We start from the raw sequence: 24,240 nt of genomic DNA on the forward strand, positions 1-24,240 counted from the left end.
AAATGCCGCGATTCCCTGACTCGACCTTGTCACGCATAGCGTGCGCCCTAAACTCCTATTTTCCTCTTTATTTTATTTTTCACATTTCATTACCCTAAACGGACGTTAATTCGTCAATGAAAACTCCTTTCTCTTAAAATTAAAATGGAACTTGAAGCGAAGAAATAAACCCCTTCTAACGCACCATAATTATTTTATTTAACATTATCAGTAGATCATTTGATTATCACTCTCAAATTTTTACTCCAATTAAACCTATCTCTCTATTTACTAATTATTCGAATCCCACAGAAATTATCCTCCCAATGGAGGATGCATTTGCCAGATCCGTTCCAGAGGTAGTAGATCTTGTTTCAGTTTTAGCTCAATCAATCTAATTCTTAATCCTGGATCACTGAGTTTTTTTTTTCATTTTCTTTTTGGGGCTGAAAATGTAGGTTTTGGAATTCTTTGGAGTTGATCCGAGTAAAGGTCTCACTGATTCTCAGGTATGGTTTTGTGATCTTTTTTATAGGTTTTCGTTGTGTTTGATAATATTTAGGTTATCGGTGAAGTGACTGGGTTTTGTTGTCAATGTAGGTGAAGGAGAATGCTAGAATTTATGGAAGTAACGGTATGGTCATGATCTACTAAGTGGTTATTGTTTTCTTATAGCATATATGAATATTAGATTGGTTTTTGAAATTCATTGCGTAGAAATTAAACGCACTAACGAATGTAGTTAGCAAGTGTAGGGATGCTGACACAATTGGAAGGCTCGAATTGAAACTAGACGTAACAGCCATGCAAATTCCTATTTAGCTTATTTCTTGTACAATGCTAGTGGTTAATTGCGTTTCCTAGGGATTCCTAGACATAGCATTTTTCGAATGTCTTATGAACTCCAAACTATTTAGAACTAGCCAACTAGGTTGAAAGCGGATTTAAATGGAATAGTGTCCTGTGGGTATGGATAGCCGAAGGTATTTTCATTTAGGGTGATGTAAACATCAGGAATTAAGTAGCTGACTGGAGGATTTTTGGTGATGGGTGGGTGGATAAGTGGATTATTGACTTACATGTAGCTTGTGCAGTAAGCTTCACCTCGCGACGGAACTTGGCTGTAGAGCAGATTAATAAGTACGCCACATTGTATTTGGTCAGGGTAACCTTAGGAATTCTTACCGATAATTGCATTGTCGATAGTGTGTATTGTCGTTTTTATGCTGCTAAGGTGATCAGCGACGACCATATGTTTGCTATGAAGGTGTTCTACGAGGCTCAACGTTAATCTGTGGTATATGTAGTTTGGGTGCAGGGTAGGTGATTAGCTGGTTGTAGTGGCTCTAGTGAATTAGTATTCTGGCTTCTACAAACAAGTTACAAGTACTTATATAGGCCAGCGTAGTTCTCATGGTAGGGTATGCTAATATCTGAATTGTCCCTGTAGATGGTGTATCAGGCATAAAAACGATGCTGAGAGAGTTTGTGGAGACGTTGTTCCTGTTTAACCTTTCATTATTTCAAAGACCAGATTTAATACTCAGCTGAAGTATACTTGTGCACATTATCTGATTTGTTAAACTGCATTGGAGAAATTGCAAACTGAAGTTTCATGATAGAAGTCTCGCACCAATTGATGGGGTTACGATGTGATCTGTATCACTCTACATTATCCGAAGTTAAAGACCGGATCACTAATAAAGAAGAAAAGAAAAACTAAAACACGAAAGAGACAAATTACTAGATCAAATGTTGTGATATAAGAGATTCCAAAAAAGGTGTGGTTAGGCTATGGATTGGACATGTAATTCAAGTAGAGGGATGCATTTATTTAATACCATAATCTTGTTCTTTAAAAATTTGTCTGATAATGTTAAAACTATGCTTTAGTTTTCATGAACCAGTAACAGTTAGTTTCTAATGCAAAATTCAACAATTTAATCACATTAATCTTCTATTTATAATATGATATTCAAACTGCAGATCTAATACCTTTTCTTTTCTTTCTCTGCATGCTTCCCTACAAGCAGTACTGCCTCAAGAGGAAAGTAAGTATTCATGATTACCCTACATTTTCACTTACTGTGTTCCTTGTTTTTGTGTACGTTATCACCAGTCCAGTCACACACTATTTCTCTACTTTTACCCCTACCATATTCATTCATTGAATACGTAGCTTTCATCAAATGCATCACAATCTATGGGACATGTCCCAGTTCTTTCTGAAGTCATTGTTTATCTGCTAGTTGATTTACAATTTCTTCTGTATAAGATAAACTGGCAATTGATGCTCTTAAGTCTTAACAAAAAACATAACTTGAATTAGAGTAAGCGGCTTCATTTGGCCACATGTGTATGTGGTGCACTTACGCGTGCCTAAAAAAAATCCGTCTTCTTTTTGTTTTCTTAAATTATCTATGGCCTGATAAGTAATTTTTGTCGTTTGTCTCTGCCTGTGTTTTATTCAGGTACTCCATTTTGGAAGTTGGTCTTGAAGCAGTTTGATGATTTGCTTGTTAAGATACTGATCGCTGCTGCTATTGTTTCGTTCATTCTGGCTTTGGTTGATGGAGAGACTGGCCTAACAGCATTTCTGGAACCTTCTGTAAGATTTAGAAACTCTTATCTATCTCTTGTCTGCAAGTCTGCTTCCCCTCTTTTCCTTGTTCAAAAAAACTCTGCCGTCACTTATTTTCTTTTCTCACGCATTACCTTTGCATTTGAGGTTGCTGTGTGAGCTAGTCTGAAAACCCACTGGTCAAGCTTATGTGGTCAGACAGAAGACTGTCTTACAATTGGGCTCGGTTTTTGGTGTTATCTTATAGAAATCCCTCCTTTGTTCATATGTGAATTATAAGTCACCTTACCTGGATTGGGTGGGTGGTGGTGGTGGTGTGTGTGTGGAGGATTCTCTGGAAGGTATGAATAATTTCGTGGTGGAGCTTCCTAGTTTCCAGTATTTACTGATAGTGGGTTACTGAAAGATGATGGGCTTGAAAGGTTAGAGCATGGAGCTAAAGTGCAGAAGCAAAATTGATATTTTAGTGAATATTTTTGATGAGATATCTTCCTTGAATAGGAGGAGAGGTCCAGCAGTTTCATTTTGAAGTCTGTTAATTCATGGAGCAAACTTAGTCCCAGAAACTTTAAATATGCAAACATAAGAGATAGAAAATTCCCAAGTGTGTTGCAAGAGTGGGAAAATCAGCGTGCATCAAATATAATTAAATAAGTGACGCATAATGAATGTGTAGTGTTTTGGCATCAGATAGTTGAGAAATTAAACAATGAGCTTTGCTCATAGAAGTCATCTCCTTTGAAGTAGGTAATGCTTGGGGTGAGCTTCAGGTTTTTGAGAATTTTAAAGTGTAACATAGTTTGTGTTCCTAGGATGTCGTGGGTTAATCCTTTGCTGGTATATAAGGCTTTGTTGGTTGTGCAGCGTATGGGATTTAGTGAACCTAATAATGGTTCAGGTCGTAAAGTGGATAATGAAAATTCATGACTCCCTAATCCTATTTTATTCATTTTCTGAACTTAAATGCTGTTAATAATGTCAGATATTTTCAGCCAGCTATTAATTCTTGGCTTTGATATATTCTGATGGCTTGATCGCGAAATTATCTATCTTTTGGGGACTGCATATTGTGTTATGTTTTATCTTTCTAAAGATGGTCCATCAGTCTCTTACTTCGTTTGTCACATGGACAGGTCATCTTGCTGATTTTGGCTGCAAATGCAGCAGTTGGTGTGATTACGGAGACAAATGCCGAAAAAGCTCTTGAGGTACATCCTTCAGTCGTCATATAAGTCCTATAATCTGTACAACTGTACCACTTCCTTGTCATGCTGTTCGTTTACTGAGCTTCTTACCTGTGGACGCAAGTCAAGTTAATAATAATCTCTCAATTTTGGATGATTATACATGATTACAAGTTTAAGTTTTCCTTTTTTTAAAGAGAATAAAATGTGGGATTTATAATAGATTCTTTGCTCCTCGCTCAAGTCCAAGAGCTCTCTTTTCCTTGTGGGGGAAGACTTTAACCTTGGATACAAAGTCACTGATATTGAAAAGCCGCTAAGATTTCTTATGTACAAATGTTATAGTGCTCATTTTTTGTTCTTTAATGTGGTAAGTGAGCATTGCCGTCTTATTCAGTAAAGGCTGCAGAGAAAACATGCTGTTTTCAGAAAAGTGTGATCTTTTGTTATTTTCTTTTTTCTCCTTTTTTCTTTCTTGTAGGTCCCAAAAACCCTTTCTTTTTGCCTGCAGTTTGTTTAGCTTAGTGTGTTTATCCCCATTGCAGGAGCTTCGAGCATACCAAGCTGATGTTGCGACGGTCCTACGAAATGGTAAGCATTCACAATAGCTCAACCTGGCTTTAACATGGAAATGGAGATTTTTTTTCATTAGATTTTCTTTATATGTGAAACATTTATGCATGGATCAACTGCATATGACGTATCCCACTCCCCATCATCCACCTTCTCCTATGGATAGGGATTGAAGGTGTAAGGCTGTACGTGTTAGAGCTCAATTAAAAATACACAAGAACATTTATGCATGGGTCAACTACGTATAACGCATCCCACTTGAACTCCCCACCATCCACCTTCTCCTATGTATAGGGATTGGAGGTGTGAGGCTGTACGTATTAGAGCTCATTTTAAAATATACAAGTTTACTCATAGCTAAAGGGGTGTTGGAGTTATTTGAATAGCTGTTTTTTCATATGAGTATCTTCACGAGGAGATCTTGATCACGAAATATCATGCTTCATACTTCTTCATATATGGATGCAATACCCCTCATTTTATGTACAAGTAATTACTATTAGGTCTAAAAATTGTATGTTATGTTACAGTAATCACATGGTTTCAAATTACTGCAGGTTGCTTCTCAATCCTACCTGCAACAGATCTTGTCCCCGGTGATATAGTTGAAATTAGTGGTACGCCAGTGACTAAACCGTGAAGAATGATTGCCACGTTATATTGACTTTTACTGAGTTTGCTATTTTTCTCTCCTGGAAATAGTTGGATGCAAAGTTCCTGCAGACATGAGAATGATTGAAATGCTAAGCAATCAACTCCGCGTCGATCAGGCAATCCTTACTGGTATGTGACACATTCTATTTTTGAATAGCTGGTTTTTACTTAATAGATCATTGATCCCTGGCTTATACTCTGTGATTATAAAGTAATACTATATATTGCTCATTGCTAATGTTGTTTGAATCTTGACAGTGAAAGTCAAATATTCTTGTTAACCTCTAACCGGTCACAACTGATGCTAGTTTAAACTACTTGCAATAAATATTTAATTTTCAAGACATGGAACATCAAAAAAAGAAAGAAAAAGAAAATCTATAAGGGACATGTCATGAATCAGTACTGACTAATGACTTGGTACAATAATGCCACAGCTGTGGAATGCCATTAAGATTTGGAGTACCAGTACAAGTGCATGTATATTTGTATTTATTTTTGACAAGAAAGGTTGATCTGGGATTTTATCAAACTGGGATATGCGCTGTGTTTTATAAAAGAAAATCATATAAGGAATCCAAATAAATTCTTGAGTTCTTCACGGCTCTCACCTTGCTTGGTATGATCCATGATTAAGATATTACCATTCCTACCATAAACCCAAACGAAGTAAAAAATTTAAGGAATCACCCCTGAACTCAGCAGTTGAAAGTAAGCCCAGGACCATTTATTAGAATTATGAATTATCTGGGACCAGTTGAACTTGTTGAGAGCTTGCTATTTAACTATGAGCTGCAAAGGTCACATGTTGCACACTTGTAATGGTGAATGGGTGTACATTTGCATTCTGGTTTGTGAAAGTTGGGGATATCTAGTTCACGTATAGATGCTCGCTAGTTCTGTCTCCATTTTTTTTTTGTGCTACTGATTTATTATTCCTATTCCATAGATGTATTATATGGCAGTCGACGATGATGAAGATCAATATCTGGTGATATTCATATACTCTTACTGATAACAGTGCCGCAACTGTTTATGATGACAGGTGAGAGCTGCTCTGTGGCTAAAGATCTTGAATCAACCGTTGCAACAAAAGCAGTGTACCAAGATAAGAAAAGCATTCTCTTCTCAGTAAGTGTTAAAGAGCAAAATGCACTGTGCTGAGAAATGCGATCATTATTCAATGTAGCCCAAATCTTTTGATTGACAGTAGTAATTAGTGACCAACGCATAGATTCTAACTTACTTTGACTTCAGGGTACAATAGTGGTCTCCGGGAGAGCAAAAGCTGTTGTGGTCGGTGTTGGCTCCAACACCGCGATGGGTGGCATACGCGATGCAATGTTAAAGACGGAAGATGTGAGCATGCCTGTTTCTATTCCCTAAGACCGACCTTGTCTTTAAGTTCCCGTCTCCTCCTAGTGTCGTCTTTTTTTTTTAAATATAAGTGATAGCGATTGAAGATTTGTAAATATTTGTACATCCAAACACTATTTACATTTTTTTTCGCGCGTTAGGACTATCATATTTCAGAATCATAAGAAGGATAGGATATATCAAATCCAGTCTCTGCCTCAAAAGTTTAATATTTGTTCCTTACTTTCAGCTTGTACATTCACATCTTGCATGCATCTCTTCTCCTTTAAAATGACGTTCGGATTATGTGTTCTTTGTTGCAGGCAGCAACTCCGTTAAAAAAGAAGCTCGATGAGTTTGGTACTTTTTTGGCCAAGGTGATTCCCTGTTGTCTGCTTTCGTGTTCTTTAAATTTCTTCATGCTTATCTAGTAGTTAAAGTTATTGCATGCCTATCCGTCGTTATACACTTATTCCAACGGAGAAGTAAGATCCACATATACTTATCAAAGGAAGAAAAACGATGTGGCATTATCCTATACACTGATGATGCACAATTTTCCACTAGCAGATGTAGATGAAATTTGGAGTAGCTGGTACCATGCTAGTATGTAGGTTGAAGCACGTGTACCCAACCAATCTATTTGTTGTAGTTGCAAAAGCCAGAGTTAGGTTTTAAAGAAGTTACTGCAACTAGGAAGAAGCTTATTTCCAGTTCTAGAGCTTAGGGAATTATCTATGGTAAGTTTAGAGGATTAAGGTTATGTTTAGTGGTCGAATAGTTCGAAGATATTGTATGACCATGCCAAACAATTTATTTCCCCTTTTCTGCAACGGAAAAAGGTGGAGCAGATTTGGCGCTACCGATACATCCAAGACTGCTAATACGTGCTTAGAATGCTTCGCCAGATCTTTGCTCTGATGGAGTCTATTGCATCCTTTGCATTATTTGATGTATATTTCTATTTGTGTTTCTCTAACCATTTATGTTTCTTCAGTATATTGGAGCTCACTTTTCATTTCCAGGTTATTGCAGGAATTTGTATCCTGGTATGGATTGTAAACATCGGGCATTTTCGTGATCCTGCTCATGGAGGCTTCTTGCGAGGTGCAATTCATTACTTTAAGGTATTCCTCGAGGGCAAAATCCATAGGTCCTGTTTATCTACTCTGGGAAGATGTAAAGTTGATATATTTTCCATCAAAAATAAATAAGTCACTTGGAAATTTGCTAGTGGATGAAGCAGAGCACTTCTCTCTTACTTTCATATATTATCCATATCCTGTTGAAGGTCTCATCCTTCCGCCTTTGACCTTTTCTTTAACTGTGTAAGCTTTAGAGGCTGATATCCGCAAGCTCTAAGTAATAGCTTGTCATGATTTTCTGATAATTGATCCTGTATATCACTGAGATTTTTTTCCCCTACCAGTCTTTATTCTCCCCATGAATTCATTATTTTATCTAGTAAACTTTCTTTTGATAAATGCTGTTGCTTTTATTAATCAAGAGGATTGTTTATACTGATCTTCTTGACCTTTGTTACTATATTTATTTTTCGTTGAAGTTGCTTGATTATGTTTCTTATGTCATCCTAGATTGCCGTTGCTCTTGCTGTTGCAGCAATTCCAGAAGGTCTTCCAGCTGTCGTCACCACGTGAGTGCTTTAACTAATTTTCATAGAACGCTTGTGAGCACTTCCTCATACACCAGTAGCTAGTGTTTCTGCATTCTATTTTTCTATGCTTACAAAGATGATCATATTTTTCGGTTATGGTTTATTCTCCTAATAATATTGTTAACTGATAAGTTATCATTATAAACCATATTTGGTTTTACTGTACTGTGTTATTATTATTTATTATTTTCTCCCTTTCTTCCTCTAGTAGATGTTTCTGTTCTGCGTGTATGTTTGTCAAGTCCATGTGACAGCATAGTTCCTTTGCTAAACATTCTATCCTTGTAGCGTACTTAATCTTTTAACCCGTTCTGTTTCTAGGTGTTTGTCTCTTGGCACTAAAAGAATGGCACGGTTAAATGCTATTGTAAGGTCTTTGCCGTCGGTAGAGACCTTAGGATGCACAACAGTAATCTGCAGTGACAAGACTGGGACTCTAACAACCAACATGATGTCTGTATCAAAGGTGATAAGAAATTTCTAAAATCTTGATTCTATATATTATAGTTGATGTTTTTGTAATTGTTAACAGATGATTGTCCTTCTCAAATGCATTAGGTTTATTTGCCTAAACGTATTCACTTATGTAACATATTTAGCTATTTACATCTTTTAAGGCCCCCCAATTATTTCTAATAAAGATTGTTCTTTTTCTCTTTGCTCGACAGTCAGATTTTCCGGCAGGAGCTGTTTTACTAGTATTATTGTTTGTTTAAGAATTTTTTTATAGCTTAGGACCTCATGTATTGGTAATTTGATATGCATGCTTCCTTTTGAAACAAAGTAGTTAATGCGGTATGACTAACCATGTGTATACATATTGCTACACAGATTTGTGTTGCCCATTCAGTCCGTCATGGCCCCATTACTGCCGAATATTGTGTTAGCGGGTCAACTTATGCGCCAGAAGGTGTAATTTCTGACAATGCCGGGACGCAGGTATTATTTTCCTCTAGTCTCGGTTGAGTTTCTCATATGTGTGTGATACATCGAACTAGCATAGAACTTTGCTACTAAGTTCACTAATAAGGGAAGCTGTCTTCATTGGTAAAAAACTGCAGAACCTTTGGCCACCTAAAATCTCTTTTTCACTCCTTCCAGTACTCATGTCTTACATAAACTGAGGTGCATGCTTGTTCAAGTTACTTCTCTAGGGTAGTCCACATATTTCGTAGTGTTGTTTTGTCTGCCTGTATTATTATATCACCATCTTGAATGATACGTAACATAAAATATTCTAGGATGTATTGGTGTTTGTTAACAGCTTGAATCTGTTGATATCTATATTTTTGGTTCATCTAATTTTTGCAATGTATGCTTAAATTGTTTGCTGGTTGAATACAGCTTGAGTTTCCATCCCAATCTCCCTGCCTTCTTCACATCGCAATGTGTTCGGCCCTTTGCAACGAGTCAACCTTACAATACAACTCGGACAAGGCAAAGTATGAGAAAATTGGCGAGTCAACTGAAGTGGCCCTTCGTGTGCTAGCTGAAAAGGTTTGTTTGATTCCTTGTATATATGATATACTCGGGTTCTGATTTTGTAGATCTAATATAGGCTTCTGCTTAAAACTTTGGCAAATGGAAGTTTACATTCACTAAGCTCAGCAGTTCTTATCAGGTCGGTATTCCTGGTTTTGATTCTATGCGAACAGCTCTCAGTATGCTGAGTAACCATGAACGGGCATCTTACTGTAACCATTACTGGGAGAACGAATTTAAAAAGGTTAGGATTTCACTTCTCCTAGAACTTATTTTCTATTTCACTGGTGGTATTGTTAAATGAAATTTAATTACAGAATTTTTAAAAAATTTAGCTCCCTCCTTTACAAAGAGTTCTTCAGTTATCTTTTGGTTTAAGTGGTATGATACAAACACCGATCTACACAGCAGTGGTTTTGATATGACTATCATTTGTAAATGTTTCCATGTTTCCTTTTGAATTTTCAGAAGCCAGGTTTTTAAAGTGTCAGCTATCTAGACTCTTTGTAGTGTTGCGACCCTTGCGGTAGCGCGAGTGCTCCCAATTTTTTAGCTGAGCCAAGAATTACGAAATATAAAAAGGTCAAAATGTTTTAGAAAGGAGTTTTTTCCCATCTTGGCCATGTTTATTTTTTTCTTACTTTGATGGATAAATGTAGTAACTACTGAATTTGTTTGTCTTATTCGCTAAATTAGAGTCAGGAAACAGTAAAAGGTTATGAACTTACATGATGTCATGTGTATACATACAAGTCATAAGTTGTCTGTTTCTAGGTGTATCGCAAGAAGTAGGGAGCTGATTTGGTCTATTTCAGAACATTATTTTGTTCTTTGATCATGAGTGTAACTTGTACTTATGCAGGTTTCTGTTTTGGATTTTTCTCGTGATCGTAAAATGATGAGTGCTCTATTCAGTCTAAAGCAACAGAGTATTTTGTTTTCGAAAGGTGCTCCTGAAAGTATAATTTCAAGATGCACAAATATTCTGTGCAACGAAGACGGTTCTATTGCTCCATTAACTTCAGATATGCGAGCGGAGTTGGAAGCTAGGTTTAAAAGGTTGTCTTCCTTTCCTGTGATTTTCATTGACATCCATGTTCTAATGATCTTTTTTATGTTTTCCATGCTATGATGTGCACGAGTCTGATTGTAATGCATTTCATTTGGTGAGGACTTGTATAGATTTGTGTAGGCTGCTTATGTTCCACTCACACTGTAATAATACTTAGACACCCTTGTGCTCACGTTGTTGCAAAGTTACATTAGCTTTAACCTTTTTGCTTGTATTAAAATGTAGGATTAATACTTAGATACCCTTATGCTCGTATTGTTTGAGAAGTTACATTAGTTTTAACTTTTATGCTTGTATTGGAATGTAGGGATAATACATTATCGCCAGCCTTTTGGGCTATATAGTTTATTTTTTATGGAAATTAAAACCAAAAATATCACGCCGGGTATTCATGCATTTCTGTAATCCTTTTGTTCAGTTTCCCTTCTTATTTTCTTTCAAAAGAACTCATGAGTGGTTGCTTTTATTTGTTCCCTTCATCCACAAGAGATTGGACTTTCATCTAAAAATATAAACTACTGCCTGCACACCATTTTTTTTTCTTTATATTTAGACCCAAAAATGTAACAGACCTCAAGTATGAGAATCACTCTTCTGGCCAGCTGAACAATGCTAATTGAAACTAGGTGATGATTTCTATGTTGTTAAATTCGTACACTGTGCAATTTCAAGGATACGGCACTATTTGCAGGACTTGCTGTAATGATAATGTCATGCTGGAAACCTGGTTTTTGTTTGAAGGATCACTATCTACAAGTCTGCAAAATCCTAGCTTCTCTCTAAGCTGCATTCAACATCTTTTTAAACTTTCATAAGTGTGCAACTCCGCACATCTATATGTTTCTGGCTTATTTTGTCTTTATATGGTTCTCGTATATAAATCAGAGCCCTGTTTTACTGCTAGCTGATTTTAAGTATATAATCTGGTCAGTTTTGCAGGGAAAGAGACTCTCAGATGTTTGGCTCTAGCTATGAAAAGAATGCCGGTTGGCCAGCAGACTCTCTCATTTGATGATGAGAAAGAGCTTACATTCGTTGGATTGGTAGGTGATATTTGATGAAGGGTCATCATCCTGTCAAACTTAAGACTTTTCATATTCCAGACAATTCTTCATTTGACTTGTATGCAATGTTTTATTTTTTGTTTAATTAATTATTATCGGTTTTTACCCGTGATTTGTGTTTTTTCTTCATTGCTCAAGTAATTAAGGATGTCAGAACCTGGCACACATTTTGGAACTTCTCACTGTATACTTGTCCTTTATTTTATTTATATCCACACTTTGTGTCTTACATTTTGCATATTTCACTATTATTTATTAGCTTAGTGTGTACGTTTTAGGGTTTCAAGTGATGCTATAATCAATTTTCTTCAAGCTCTTCAGGGTAGATATTTACTATCATTACTTTGTCCCGGGTTTGACATGTGCTCTACACTGAAATCTTGCCCATTTTTTCTTGTAAGGTTGGAATGCTTGATCCACCAAGGGATGAAGTAAGAAATGCTATGCTTTCATGTATAACTGCTGGTATACGAGTTATTGTTGTTACTGGGGACAACAAGGTATGGAAAGATCAGCATCCTCGTACCTCCTCTTTGTTTTTCCTGGACCTGTTCTCACATATTCTGGTTCCTGATGTGATGATAATTACAGTCCACTGCAGAATCTTTGTGCCGCCAAATAGGGGCTTTTGACCACTTGGACGATTTTGCTTCACGTTCATATACTGCTTCCGAGTTTGAAGAGCTCCCAGCCTTACAGAAAACGATGGCATTACAACGCATGGTATTGTTTACCAGGTATTCTCGTTGGCATTTATTGGACATTTTCTTGTGTTATCGTGCCAATTTTGTTAAGGTTATTATCCCGTTATGTTTACGCTGCTTGTTTTTTGATTTGATATACCCCTCAAACTTGTAGGGTTGAACCATCTCATAAAAAGATGCTCGTTGAAGCGTTGCAGCACCAAAATGAAGTGGTAAGTTTTCTACTTTTGCCTGAGAAAAACTACGATGGGAACAGTTTATATAAGGTTCCGTTTACTTTTTCTGTAGAAAAAAAACTAGGCCTCATATGCAAGTTTCGTGTGTTAAGATCATTACATGAAATTCAAGATCATGGTCAAGAGACTTGGAATTATGTTGAGGGGCAGCAATTGGACTAGAGACACCCAAAAAGTTGGGAAGGGCTGTTTACCCTTTAAGTTCTTTTTTCTTCCTTATTTTACCTTGGGCTATATGCAAAGGTGCTTCAGTCACCAAGGGTAGGCTAAAAAGATCCTTCTATATAACCAAGTTCTTTTTTTTTTCATCTATAAACCCCTGATAACCCATGTAGAATAATGTAGCTCGATTATTTGTTAACCAAGTGGAATGCAAACGCATCAACCTACTTGGACAACTTTGCTACTTATGTACCAAAGTTGGTTACAGAGCTAATTATTGAATAGGAAATCTCGAATATTCGCTGTGGCTATATCCTACCCAAGCCGTGGTGTAATTTCATCCGTGTTCATGATGGCATCGTGACACCTCCTTCACCTGAACACTGAACCCATTCCCATTCCTAACCCTGCTTTTGTCTGGTATGCATGACTATGTACAATGCGTAGCAATACTGAAGCATTACATTTTTGCTGCTTTATGTGATTAAATGGTCTTGCTTAACTATATGTGTCTTTATTTTTCTTCACATTTGTATATTTATGCTTCAAGGTTGCAATGACTGGCGATGGTGTCAACGATGCGCCTGCTCTAAAGAAAGCGGACATTGGGATTGCCATGGGATCAGGAACAGCTGTTGCAAAGGTATTGCCCATTAATTCCCTTTTCGATTTTATTTTCCTGCGAATCTTTTGTGGAATATGGAGTGGTAAAAAGCTACATCTACTTCCTTACCATAGTCGGCTAGGCTATTTTTCTTCGACACCACGTTGTCTAATTATTGAAAAGGTGTTCGCGTGCCAATTTATTTTACATTATTATTTTTGAACTAACCAAGGGTTTGTTACTGTTACTACTAGCCTCCGCATTGTATTGGTTGTTAATTGAATTGTATATCAGCATTTAAACTAAATTGGTTGTCCAAGTCTGATTTGTTTACTTTTCAGTTAAGTTGTAAACTCTACACAATAACTTTAACTAAACAATGCTGATCAAACAATATAGATGATTCAAACTTTGATGCACAATGTGTTCAAACAAGTCTGTTAACTGAGATAAATACTACCTCCATCCTGTTTAAATGTCCCCTTTTCTGTCCCATAAATTTGCACTAGTCAACTAGGTACTTATTTTTACAAAAATTTTAAGACTACCTTGTCTGGAATGTATTCATCACATTCCTTTTTTGATTTTTTGAATGAGGATTGATGTAGAAATAGGGATCATTAAACGTTATCCCCATCCATTACAAGTTTACAACCTTATAATGGGTCAGAGGTAATTGTAAGTTGGTCCCCAGTTCTTTCTTCTAGCCATATCTTAAAAAATATGAAAACTAGGATTTTGGCTGGTCAGGTTTGAAGGGAGATATTTTTTCACCCATATCAGCGTAGGCATACGATAGCATACGCATATCATGACGTTGCTAAACATACAGACCGAGGTTGCATTGCAGCAATCCAGTGAGCCAAACTCAGTCAGGAATGCAGGAAATCTGTGAAATGGGGCTCAACTCCTGGCTATTTCTTTTCCTTCAAAGCTAGACAATATGTGTTTGTCTTAAGTAGCCTCATAGAGTTAGCTATTGAAAAAAATCAAAAGTTAAAGGAAGAATAAAGGTAGCGAAGTTGGCCGTTCTTTCCCGCCTCCACTAATGTGGTGTACTTGCTCATTTTTTTGGAGTTATCTTTTGGATCATGGCGCATCTCGATGTGATTTATGCGTATTTTGCTTTTGTATTCCGTGCCTGTTTTACTAATGAATCGTGCAGTATCCTGGAATTAAATGGAGATATTTCTTCCTTTCCATAAGATTGTAGACACTGCGTCTGGAAATAACAGATGTCCTGTTTTTTCAAATTTCAGAGTGCTTCGGATATGGTGTTGGCCGATGACAATTTTGCTTCAGTTGTTGCGGTACATTGCTGTTTGCTGATTTCCTTTTAACTTTCCAATAGGCATCCTTTCGGTTTAATTAAATGGAACACAGTCATAATCAGTTGTAGTTCTGCGCAGGCTGTTGCAGAAGGAAGGGCCATATATAACAACACAAAACAGTTTATTAGATACATGATCTCTTCTAATATTGGTGAAGTAGTCTGTATTTTTGTTGCTGCTGTACTTGGAATCCCGGAAACCCTTGTCCCGGTACGCCCTTTACTTTGACATTGTTTTATATTATTGCTTTTAGGCTTTTAGCAGATTTACTGGTGACCTGTAAACCTCGTAGCTCGTTGTTTAAAAGGAAATAACATGTGTGTCCGCAATGAATATCAGATTGTAGTGCCAGTTCTCGCAGAGCATAAATCACATCTCTTTGTTTCATATTACAAAACTATATTATTTTGATTATTTTGATTCATATTAACTACAGTAGGATAGAATTCGGTTGCTAGAAACATAACCTCTGAATCGGAGAGGTTGTGCATGTTGTACCTACGTGCACGTGGAATTAATTAGACATTTTACGTATGAGTCCTTTAGCTGGATAGTGTTGTGCCGAGAGGTTCGTATCGTTCCTCAAGGCTTCACAGGATCTGGCATCAGAAATGAAAAACTACACAATCAACGGAAGCTAATGCACATAGAACACACAAGACACAAAGATTTACGTGGTTCGGCAATGTGCCTACGTCCACGGGCAGAAATTCACTTCATATATCAGAAAATACATAATGCACATGACACTCAACACCCCTTCAACTCTCTCAGCCCTAGAGCTATGAGAGGATCTACATCTCTCTAATGAAGAGATTACTTCTTTTCTTTGTGAGGAGATGTCTACAACCTAAGGGTTTAGACAATATTGATGTAGATGATGTAGATGCCTATAACCTAAAGGTTATGCCTTTATTTATAGGCTTACAATACTTCGATTAGGAAACCAAGCTTTACTCTAATCTAGGAAACCTAAACTAGCTAAGATAGGAAACCCTTGTTTAGATAGAAGTCTAAACATAATCCTAAAAATCAGTCAAAACCGATTTAATAAATCACACTGATGTTTCCTAAAATCTAGCCAATATCCAACAGATAGTTTAGTGAATTCAGTTTTCTAATTAGTGACGTCAGTTTAATGCTTGAAAACACTAGCCATATTAGGGCTCATCCTTCGGCATATCATATCCAGTAGTTCACACCTCGAGATCTTTATTGCATCTTTGTGTCCTTGCAAATATATCTTGTTTAATTGAGATTGACCAAATTGAAACATAGTCTCCTCTAGTTTCTGTTACCACTATTCATACCATTATAATTTTTGGTTATGACAGACAGTTGAGAGATATTTTCTTGATTTTACGCAAACGGCAAATGTTGAGCATTTTTTAAGAACATCGCGTAGGTCTGTTCTTTGTGGTGGATATAGCAGACCCTTACTGGTAGTTTTGACAGTACACAGCTGTAGACAACTTTCAAATTAGGTCTGTTCTTTGTCGTGGATATAGCAGACCCTTACTGGTAGTTTTGACAGTACACAGCTGTAGACAACTTTCAAATTTCCTAATTTGAACGGGTTTTAACATTGGCCTATAAAACCTCTCTTAAACATGATTAAAATACTAGTTATTGTTGTGCCCAGAGGTTCATATTATTCCTCAAGGCATTCCATAGGATCAGGCATCAGAAACGAAAACTAAACATTCAACGGAAGCTAATGCACATAAAACACACAAGACACAGAGATTTACGTGGTTCGGCAATGGCCTACGTCCACGGGCAGCAGAAATTCACTTCATTCATATATCAGAGAATACACAATGCACATGACACCCAATACCCATTCTTCTTCTTCACATTCTCAACTCACCTTCAACTTTCTCCCAACTCTCCTAACCCTAAAGCCATGAGAGGATCTACATCTTGCTAATGGAGAGATTACTTCTCTTTTTAGTGAGGAAATTTCTACAACCTAAGGGTTTAGACAAGACTAGTGTAGATGATGTAGATAGGACTTCATTTCTCCAATAGTAAGGTTCAAATGTGTAAGGTTCAAATGTGTCAAGTGACACCAATACACCGTAAGGTGTTTCAAATCCCTTTTAATGATGCAATGTGCTTTAACATGTGCTTCACAAATTCAATCCCATAACAGGGCTGCAACTGTGTCTTAAGACACCAATACACCAAAACGGTGTAGCAAACTCAAAAGACATGATCAAGTCCAGGAAGGCCTTACCCGAATTCCACCACTTCTTTTGCTACTTTGCTAATTTTTCAGCAAATCCAATTATCTATGAATTCTTGACGCGTCTTCAACTTCATAGATTTTCACATGCACATATTCTTCAAACTTGCAAGATTCAATTCTTTGCACATTTACTTCAACTTGTAGGATATAGTCTTTGACTTCAACTCACCACTGCACTTGTCAAATTTGAGCTCTTCCTCCATCCTACTTCTTCAAATCCCAACACTTCGTCTTTCAAGGCGGAGTTCAATATTTCATCACATGCAAATGTATGGTGTACCCCCACACCTACGAAGTTTTCTTCAAAGATGAAATAATTCATACCTTATAAAGTAAGTTCCCAAACATCTGTGTGAACACATTCCAGTATTCCATATGTGGTGATATTCATGATATTTTCATATCTTCATAAAACTAGTACTTTCTACTCCAACTCTAAGCTTGATTCTTTCTCCACCTTCACACAATGTTCACAAAATTCTAAACTGCGTGATTATACGTTCTTCAACTTCATGCCTTAGCTGCATGATTTAGTCTTCAAATGTATTAGCGCACTATCTAATACTTCTACTTCCATATTCAGCAATACAGATTTCCATTCTTCAATCCTTTCATCAACTGCATTGGAAAACTTCTTCAATACTCCACCTTTTAAACAACTTTAAACCCGAAGTCGAATGGATCTAATGATTCCAGATTCTTATTCAAACTTCTCGAGTTGTACCTAAGTACTTCAAACGAATGCTTAATATCTTCAACTTCAAACTCCAACTCCTAAAAGTCAGAAAATTCTCTAAAGAATGCCTATGATAAAAGCATTCAAACTCGAAATTCCACACCATCACTAGATCTGCGTTCACGTCTGAACTTGAAACTTCTTTCCTTGTTTTCCAATGCCTTTCCTTACGACAAAAGGAAATTCAATTCACATACCACGTTCTTCAAATAGTCTTCGCCTAACCATATACTTCACATGTAGTATCGTACCTTACATTTGTGAAGTGCCACAGTGATAATTGTTCCTTGCAACTGATTTACCTCAAAAAAACGGAAACATATCTTCACGACCTATCTGTTTTTCCACCACGGTCTTGCACTTCTTCACCTTGATGACTTCAAAAGGTAAACACCTTAATTCTCCGCCAAATATCATCCAAAAATAAAGGTAACAAACCACCTAGCTCCTCTTTTAAAAAAAAAAGAAAATCAAAGAGGTGCCTTCAAACATCCGAGTGGATGATTCAAAACGTACCATATTTGCAGTGTTCAACGGTATGAAAATCTCTACTCCTACATTGTTGAGTAAACAACAAAAGCTTGCAGAAATTCAATGCTCATAAGCTTGCTCTTCAAGTAAGTTGCACACTCAACACATTCTAACAAACCCTTCTTCAATCATATGCCCAAGGTGCATATGTCAAAAATTGTGTCGACTTTATCTTCAATCGCTTCTCTTCAAACAGAACAAGAAACTACAGCTCCACCACACACAATATCTCCATATAGGAAACCCAATTACCGCGTCTTTAATCGATCATCAACAATACAATATATGCTTATAACCACCTGCTTCAAGCACTTCTTCGTGAAATCAAACTCTTCAACCAGAATTTATCAACCTTCCACCAGTGCTCTCACAACACTAAGATATTCTAATAGTCGACAATTCTCACATGAAATCTACTAATACGTTTCCGCAGTCCTCACTACACCATACAATTGAGGCAAATTTGAGTTTAACTTCTTCCTCAATTCCTTCGATTAAGTCGAGAGGGCACATGATCAAACTAATGACAACTAGTAACATTCACAATTGTTCCCCTTGGTACTGCGAGCAATTCTAAGGATCTTTGCCAATTCAACTTTGCATCTTTACCTCTTTCAACGTACAAACATTCAACTTGTACTTCCAACACAACACTCTTGTTTCTTTGCAACTTGGCTTGCAAAACAAGCACATTCAAATGGAAAACCAACAAGTATTCCCAAACAGTCCACAAAAGTCTCAAACAAGCGAGGTAAAGACCAAAAACAACCAAACACCTTTATCAAACTAGTTAATAAGGTTATGGAATTACTTACCCGAAGCTATGCAAAATACATAGGGTTTATGCCCCAAGAAGTATACCAACGGCAAATCCTCCTTTCAAGTAGAGCTTCAACTTCAAAAGTGTATCAATCAACAATCAACGAATGTGAAACAAATCAGAAAATCCACCTCGCTTGCAAAACAAGCACATTCAAATGGAAAACCAACAAGTATTCCCAAACAGTCCACCTTCAAATACATACGTTTATGAGTAATTGATATTTCAAACGATGCTTATCAAATCAGAAAATCCACCTCTTCACCTTGATGCAATTCAAACGACCTTGTTTCCAAGATTCTTCACATGAGGTTTCACAACGACTTTCTGAATTCCAGAATAACTCTGATCTTTCAACCGATATAACTTGATTCTACAACAATGCCTATTAGTGCATCTTCTTCTAGGCTTTTACTTCAATGTCTACGTATGTCTTCTTCCACAAATCCACTGCAAATTCAATACACCACGTTTTCTGACGGAACAGTTACAACCTTGCCCCATAGTTTTAAAACTGTCACCAATCTTCACCACAAGTTTTCAGAACTATTACGATTCTTCTACCACAAATTTCAGTCAAAAAACATCAGGTCGTCTTTGTGTTCTTCAAATTTGACATCTTCTTTGATAACTTCACATATCGTTTCTGACCCAATTCAAACGAGCAAACCTTAGATTTCAAAAAACCTAGACCTAAGCTCTGATACCAGTTTGTTGTGCCCAGAGGTTCATATTATTCCTCAAGGCATTCCATAGGATCAGGCATCAGAAACGAAAACTAAACATTCAACTGAAGCTAATGCACATAGAACACAGAAGACACAGAGATTTACGTGGTTCGGCAATGGCCTACGTCCACGAGCAGCAGAAATTCACTTCATTCATATATCAGAGAATACGCAATGCACATGACACCCAACACCCATTCTTCTTCTTCACATTCTCAACTCACCTCCAACTTTCTCCCAATTCTCCTAACCCTAAAGCTATGATAGGATCTACATCTTGCTAATGGAGAGATTACTTCTCTTTTTAGTGAGGAGATTTCTACGACCTAAGGGTTTAGACAAGACTAGTGTAGATGATGTAGATACCTATAACCTAAAGGTTATGCCTTTATTTATAGGCTTACAATACTTCGATTAGGAAACCAAGCTTTACTCTAATTTAGGAAATCTAAACTAGCTAAGATAGGAAACCCTTACTTAGATAGAAGTCTAAACACAATTCTAAAAATCAGTCAAAACTGATTTAAGAAATCACACCGATGTTTCCTAAAATCTTACCAATATCCAACAGTTATCCAGGTGACTCCATGGCCCTGAAGTTCCTGGAAAACACTGTTACTCTAATTTTATATCTTATAGTTTAGCTTTTCGCTGTAATACTGTACTGCTCTCTTTGGAAGTTGGCAAATGAAAACCAAGTGGGCTTGCAGTATGTTTATCTTCCAATTTTTTAATTCCAGGTACAACTACTTTGGGTCAATCTGGTTACTGATGGATTACCCGCTACTGCGATTGGTTTCAATAAGCAAGACTCAGATGTGATGAAGTCTAAACCCCGCAAGGTACTTACTTTTCATGAAGTCATGATTAGTTGCAGTTATACTCTTTTTGCTTATTATATCAAGTTCTTTACTTTCTACTCCTTTTTTGATCTTTATGAATGCTCTAAATTATTTATTTATTTGTCTTTTTTTCTTCTTATATTTCTTAAAGTTTTCAACTTCTAAGATGGAGAATATAGTGATAGCCTTCTTATCTCTCCCACTAGCCTTCCTTTTGTACTCTGTATAGAAGGAAAAGAACAAGAGCATCCTCATGGAGCTCAACAAATTTAAACAGTGTGTTTGTTACCTGTGAACTTTAATATTATTCAATTTCACCTGCAGGTTAATGAAGCTGTTGTGAGTGGGTGGTTATTTTTTCGTTATCTGGTAATTGGAGGTAAGCATGCTACGGACACAATTTTCTTCGATATCTTGGTCTTTATGATTCTTATTAAGACGCTCCTCGTATTTGAATTTCCCTGACTTGGTTATAAGTCACCTTGTTGTCCATAGTCACTTGGTTATAACCCTGTGATGCTTATTGCAAAATGTTCAGAGTAGCTGGAAGATCTGAATATGCTAGTTACCCTTTGATAATTATATCAAGGCACATGAAGTGTTTTGAAATGCGAAGTATGGGGTGTATATAGGAGCACTTAAGGTGTTCGATATGAGGTCGGGGAATAAATGGGGGGTTAAATTGGAAAAAATTAACATAGATCGTGATTACACAGCATTTTTCTTGCCATGTGTCGAAAAAGGGGTAAACCCTAATAACAAACAAAAATGGGGGGCAACTCTAAATTGCACATTCGTGATAGGGGCCAAGTCAAATAGTCCCAATTAATGGATCTGTCATGTTTTCAGGAAAACAAAACTCTCATTTATATTCTACATGGTATGATAGTCCACTCTTAATTATGCCATAGACAGTTTTGGCTGTTTGCTGAGGTTAAACTTTTAGTCGACATGCACAAGTTAGGCTTTTTTATCAATAACATGTACTTCACTGTGTTTTTATACTTGAATTTGATCTGAAACTAATAAGTAATAACTGAAGCCTTTTTCTTAAAATCCATATTAAACTAAATATTTATCCTGTTGTTCAGCTTATGTTGGCCTCGCGACAGTAGCTGGATTCATTTGGTGGTTTGTTTATTCAGAGAGTGGCCCTCGACTCCCTTACTATGAATTGGTGAGATATTGTCTATAGTCAGTTTTTTATTTGACTGCTCTTTTGGAGAGTGGCCCCAGACTCCCATTTCGTCCTTATTGATTCAAGTGAAGATGCTCATTACTTCTTTCTACAATCTCAGGTTAATTTTGATACTTGTTCAACAAGGGAAACGACATATTCATGCAATATATTTACGGATCGGCACCCATCTACTGTGTCAATGACTGTATTAGTCGTTGTTGAGATGTTCAATGCTTTGAACAACCTTAGCGAAAATCAATCTCTACTGTAAGCACCTATTCATATGCAATTTTATATCTTTTACTAGCATGGTGTTTCTTTCTGTCTCTAACTCCTTGAAAACATTCACAAATCATATTTTACTTGAATTTTTTGAAGTACTACCATTGGATTATTGGTAAAATTGAAGAAGTACTGCCTGTTGAATGAGTGTTTAGGTATTTCCCCCACATGTATTCAGGTTTGCAATTATTATGCAGTTACTCAGCTAGGAAAGGAGAAGTCAATTTTCATCTTATTATTACAGGAATTGCCTATTTTTCGGTCAAGACCCTCAACAACCAAGCAAACATAAGCATTTCACTGTAAAGACTATAGTACATCTAAACTAAGGTGGAAATAACTTGAATCATCATTTGACATTATTGTCAAGCCAGACTCTGGAGCCATAAGTTTTATAGTGTAATTTTTTGCAACGACAATACTTGTTCTAAGTTAAATAGATATTTTTCAATGGTGCCATTGTTTATTCTAACTTAAATTAATTTGTTTATTCTATCAGTTCTTAGATAGAAAGTACCCTCTAGGCTTCAGTAAAGGGTGCCATTTAACGCTAGTCCTCTATCATGCAAGTTTTACATCATAACTGACTCATTTATGATACTATTTTGTATATCAAGTGTAATACCTCCTTGGAGTAATCTGTGGCTTGTGGGATCAATTATTCTGACTATGATCCTTCACATACTTATCTTGTATGTGCCACCTCTTTCCCTTCTTTTCTCTGTAAGTGATCTCTCTCTCTCTCTTTCTCTCTCTTTTATCTGTTACTTAGTTCTTACTTATTTCCAGAATTTTTTTCCTGTAAGAGAGCTTATAGAAAAGCGTGTTACTGCTGCCATGCAGGTGAAACCATTATCATGGGGTGACTGGACTGCCATTCTATATCTTTCTTTTCCTGTTAGTAGCTTTTCTTTTCATTTCTTGCTTCACACAATTTCTCAATTATGATGCTTCAAAGTGGGATTTTGATTTAATTTATGTCTCAAATGTTGCTTTGCGTTTGTTTTGCCCACTTCAGTTTTTAAGCTCGAATACGTGTTAAAATTGCTGTTTCCTATTTTGTTTTTTCTCTGCTGTAGGTTATACTTATTGATGAGGTGCTGAAGTATTTCTCAAGAAATCCCCGAGGTAATGTTGTCTATTGTATTTAATTTTACAAGTCGTTGTCAACAATCCCCGTTTGTATCACACTTTCTGACGGTGTATTGGTAAAAAAATAAAATCATCTACTCAGAACCAAAACCATGCACCTGGAAAAATATCCATGACCATCTTTTTGGTTTCCTACTGAATATCCGCATGTGTTTGTTCTTCATGGTTGCAGGTATAAGGTTAAATCTTAGATGGAGGAGATCTGACTTGCTTCCGAAAAGAGAAGTTCGGGACAAGTAAAGGGTTGCAGACATATTTTTGGGTGCACTATACATAGATTCATGTTGTTGTAAACAAATTAATTTAATTAGGAAACTGGGTGGGGAGAGTACTTCTCCCCTTCTTTTAGGATACACATTATGTCACCCTGGTATTGACCATTATGCCACCCTGGTATTGGCTGCAGATGTGAACTTTCAGTCTCTCGTGTCAGTTATAGTGAAATCAATATCATATTATTTGGTTTTGATCTTTGTAATTGAGATTAAATTCAATATGAAGTTTTGGTTCAATGTGTTATTAGAAATTTTGGTCCGTTGTCCTGCCTGGCGTATTGGGGAGATTTTTCTTGCAACAGTGGTATGGGGATTACATTCCTGAATGGTTGAATCGTAAGGATATAGTAGGTCGTAAAGCTGCAGTTTTGAGGGTCATGCCAGCTGCGATTATGGGGTTTGTTTTTATAAAAGCATGGCAATGCTGGTTTCATAATAGAGGACAGTTCGGTTTTTTTGTTGAGGTCTTTGCTGTTTTGCCGGCTATCACCGTTATGTACTTATGTGTGATAACCCGGCTATCACCGTTAAGAACTTATGTGTGATAACCAGAGACGGGATCAAGGTTGACGAAAGCAAGATTTAACTCATAGTTTTTTCATGGTTCTGCGTCTATTATAGACGTCAAAGATTTCAGTACTATAATGGCACCCATTATAGAAAGTTGGTCGCCTTGTTCAGATCCTCTTGCTATAATGGAAAATAACATTAGAAGATTTTTTATTTACCAAAACAAACTGCTTCATTAATACTCAATAAACTTTCAAAGGGAAAAGAGAAACATCT

At 36.7% G+C, this 24,240-nt stretch overlaps 1 protein-coding gene across 1 annotated transcript; it reads left to right on the forward strand.

The window, feature by feature from the left end:
- Positions 1 to 88: 88 nt before the first annotated feature.
- Positions 89 to 23,705, forward strand: LOC113286286 (calcium-transporting ATPase 3, endoplasmic reticulum-type-like). The gene is made up of 34 exons (XM_026534947.1): positions 89 to 338; positions 438 to 488; positions 580 to 613; positions 2,013 to 2,030; positions 2,451 to 2,587; positions 3,694 to 3,768; positions 4,290 to 4,335; positions 4,875 to 4,934; positions 5,020 to 5,100; positions 6,017 to 6,102; positions 6,229 to 6,330; positions 6,651 to 6,704; positions 7,353 to 7,454; positions 7,923 to 7,981; positions 8,324 to 8,468; positions 8,834 to 8,941; positions 9,347 to 9,499; positions 9,624 to 9,728; positions 10,347 to 10,543; positions 11,488 to 11,599; positions 12,022 to 12,120; positions 12,212 to 12,357; positions 12,479 to 12,536; positions 13,273 to 13,365; positions 14,586 to 14,636; positions 14,736 to 14,867; positions 20,464 to 20,565; positions 20,890 to 20,944; positions 21,657 to 21,742; positions 21,864 to 22,012; positions 22,645 to 22,750; positions 22,871 to 22,924; positions 23,107 to 23,155; positions 23,352 to 23,705. The coding sequence occupies exons 1-34, from the start codon at positions 306 to 308 to the stop codon at positions 23,417 to 23,419; spliced, it is 3,006 nt and encodes a 1,001-aa protein (XP_026390732.1). The 5' UTR covers positions 89 to 305; the 3' UTR covers positions 23,420 to 23,705.
- The last annotated feature ends 535 nt before the right edge of the window (positions 23,706 to 24,240 follow it).

This window comes from Papaver somniferum, chromosome 1 (genome assembly GCF_003573695.1).
Source record: "Papaver somniferum cultivar HN1 chromosome 1, ASM357369v1, whole genome shotgun sequence".
Classification (NCBI taxonomy): Eukaryota; Viridiplantae; Streptophyta; class Magnoliopsida; order Ranunculales; family Papaveraceae; genus Papaver; species Papaver somniferum.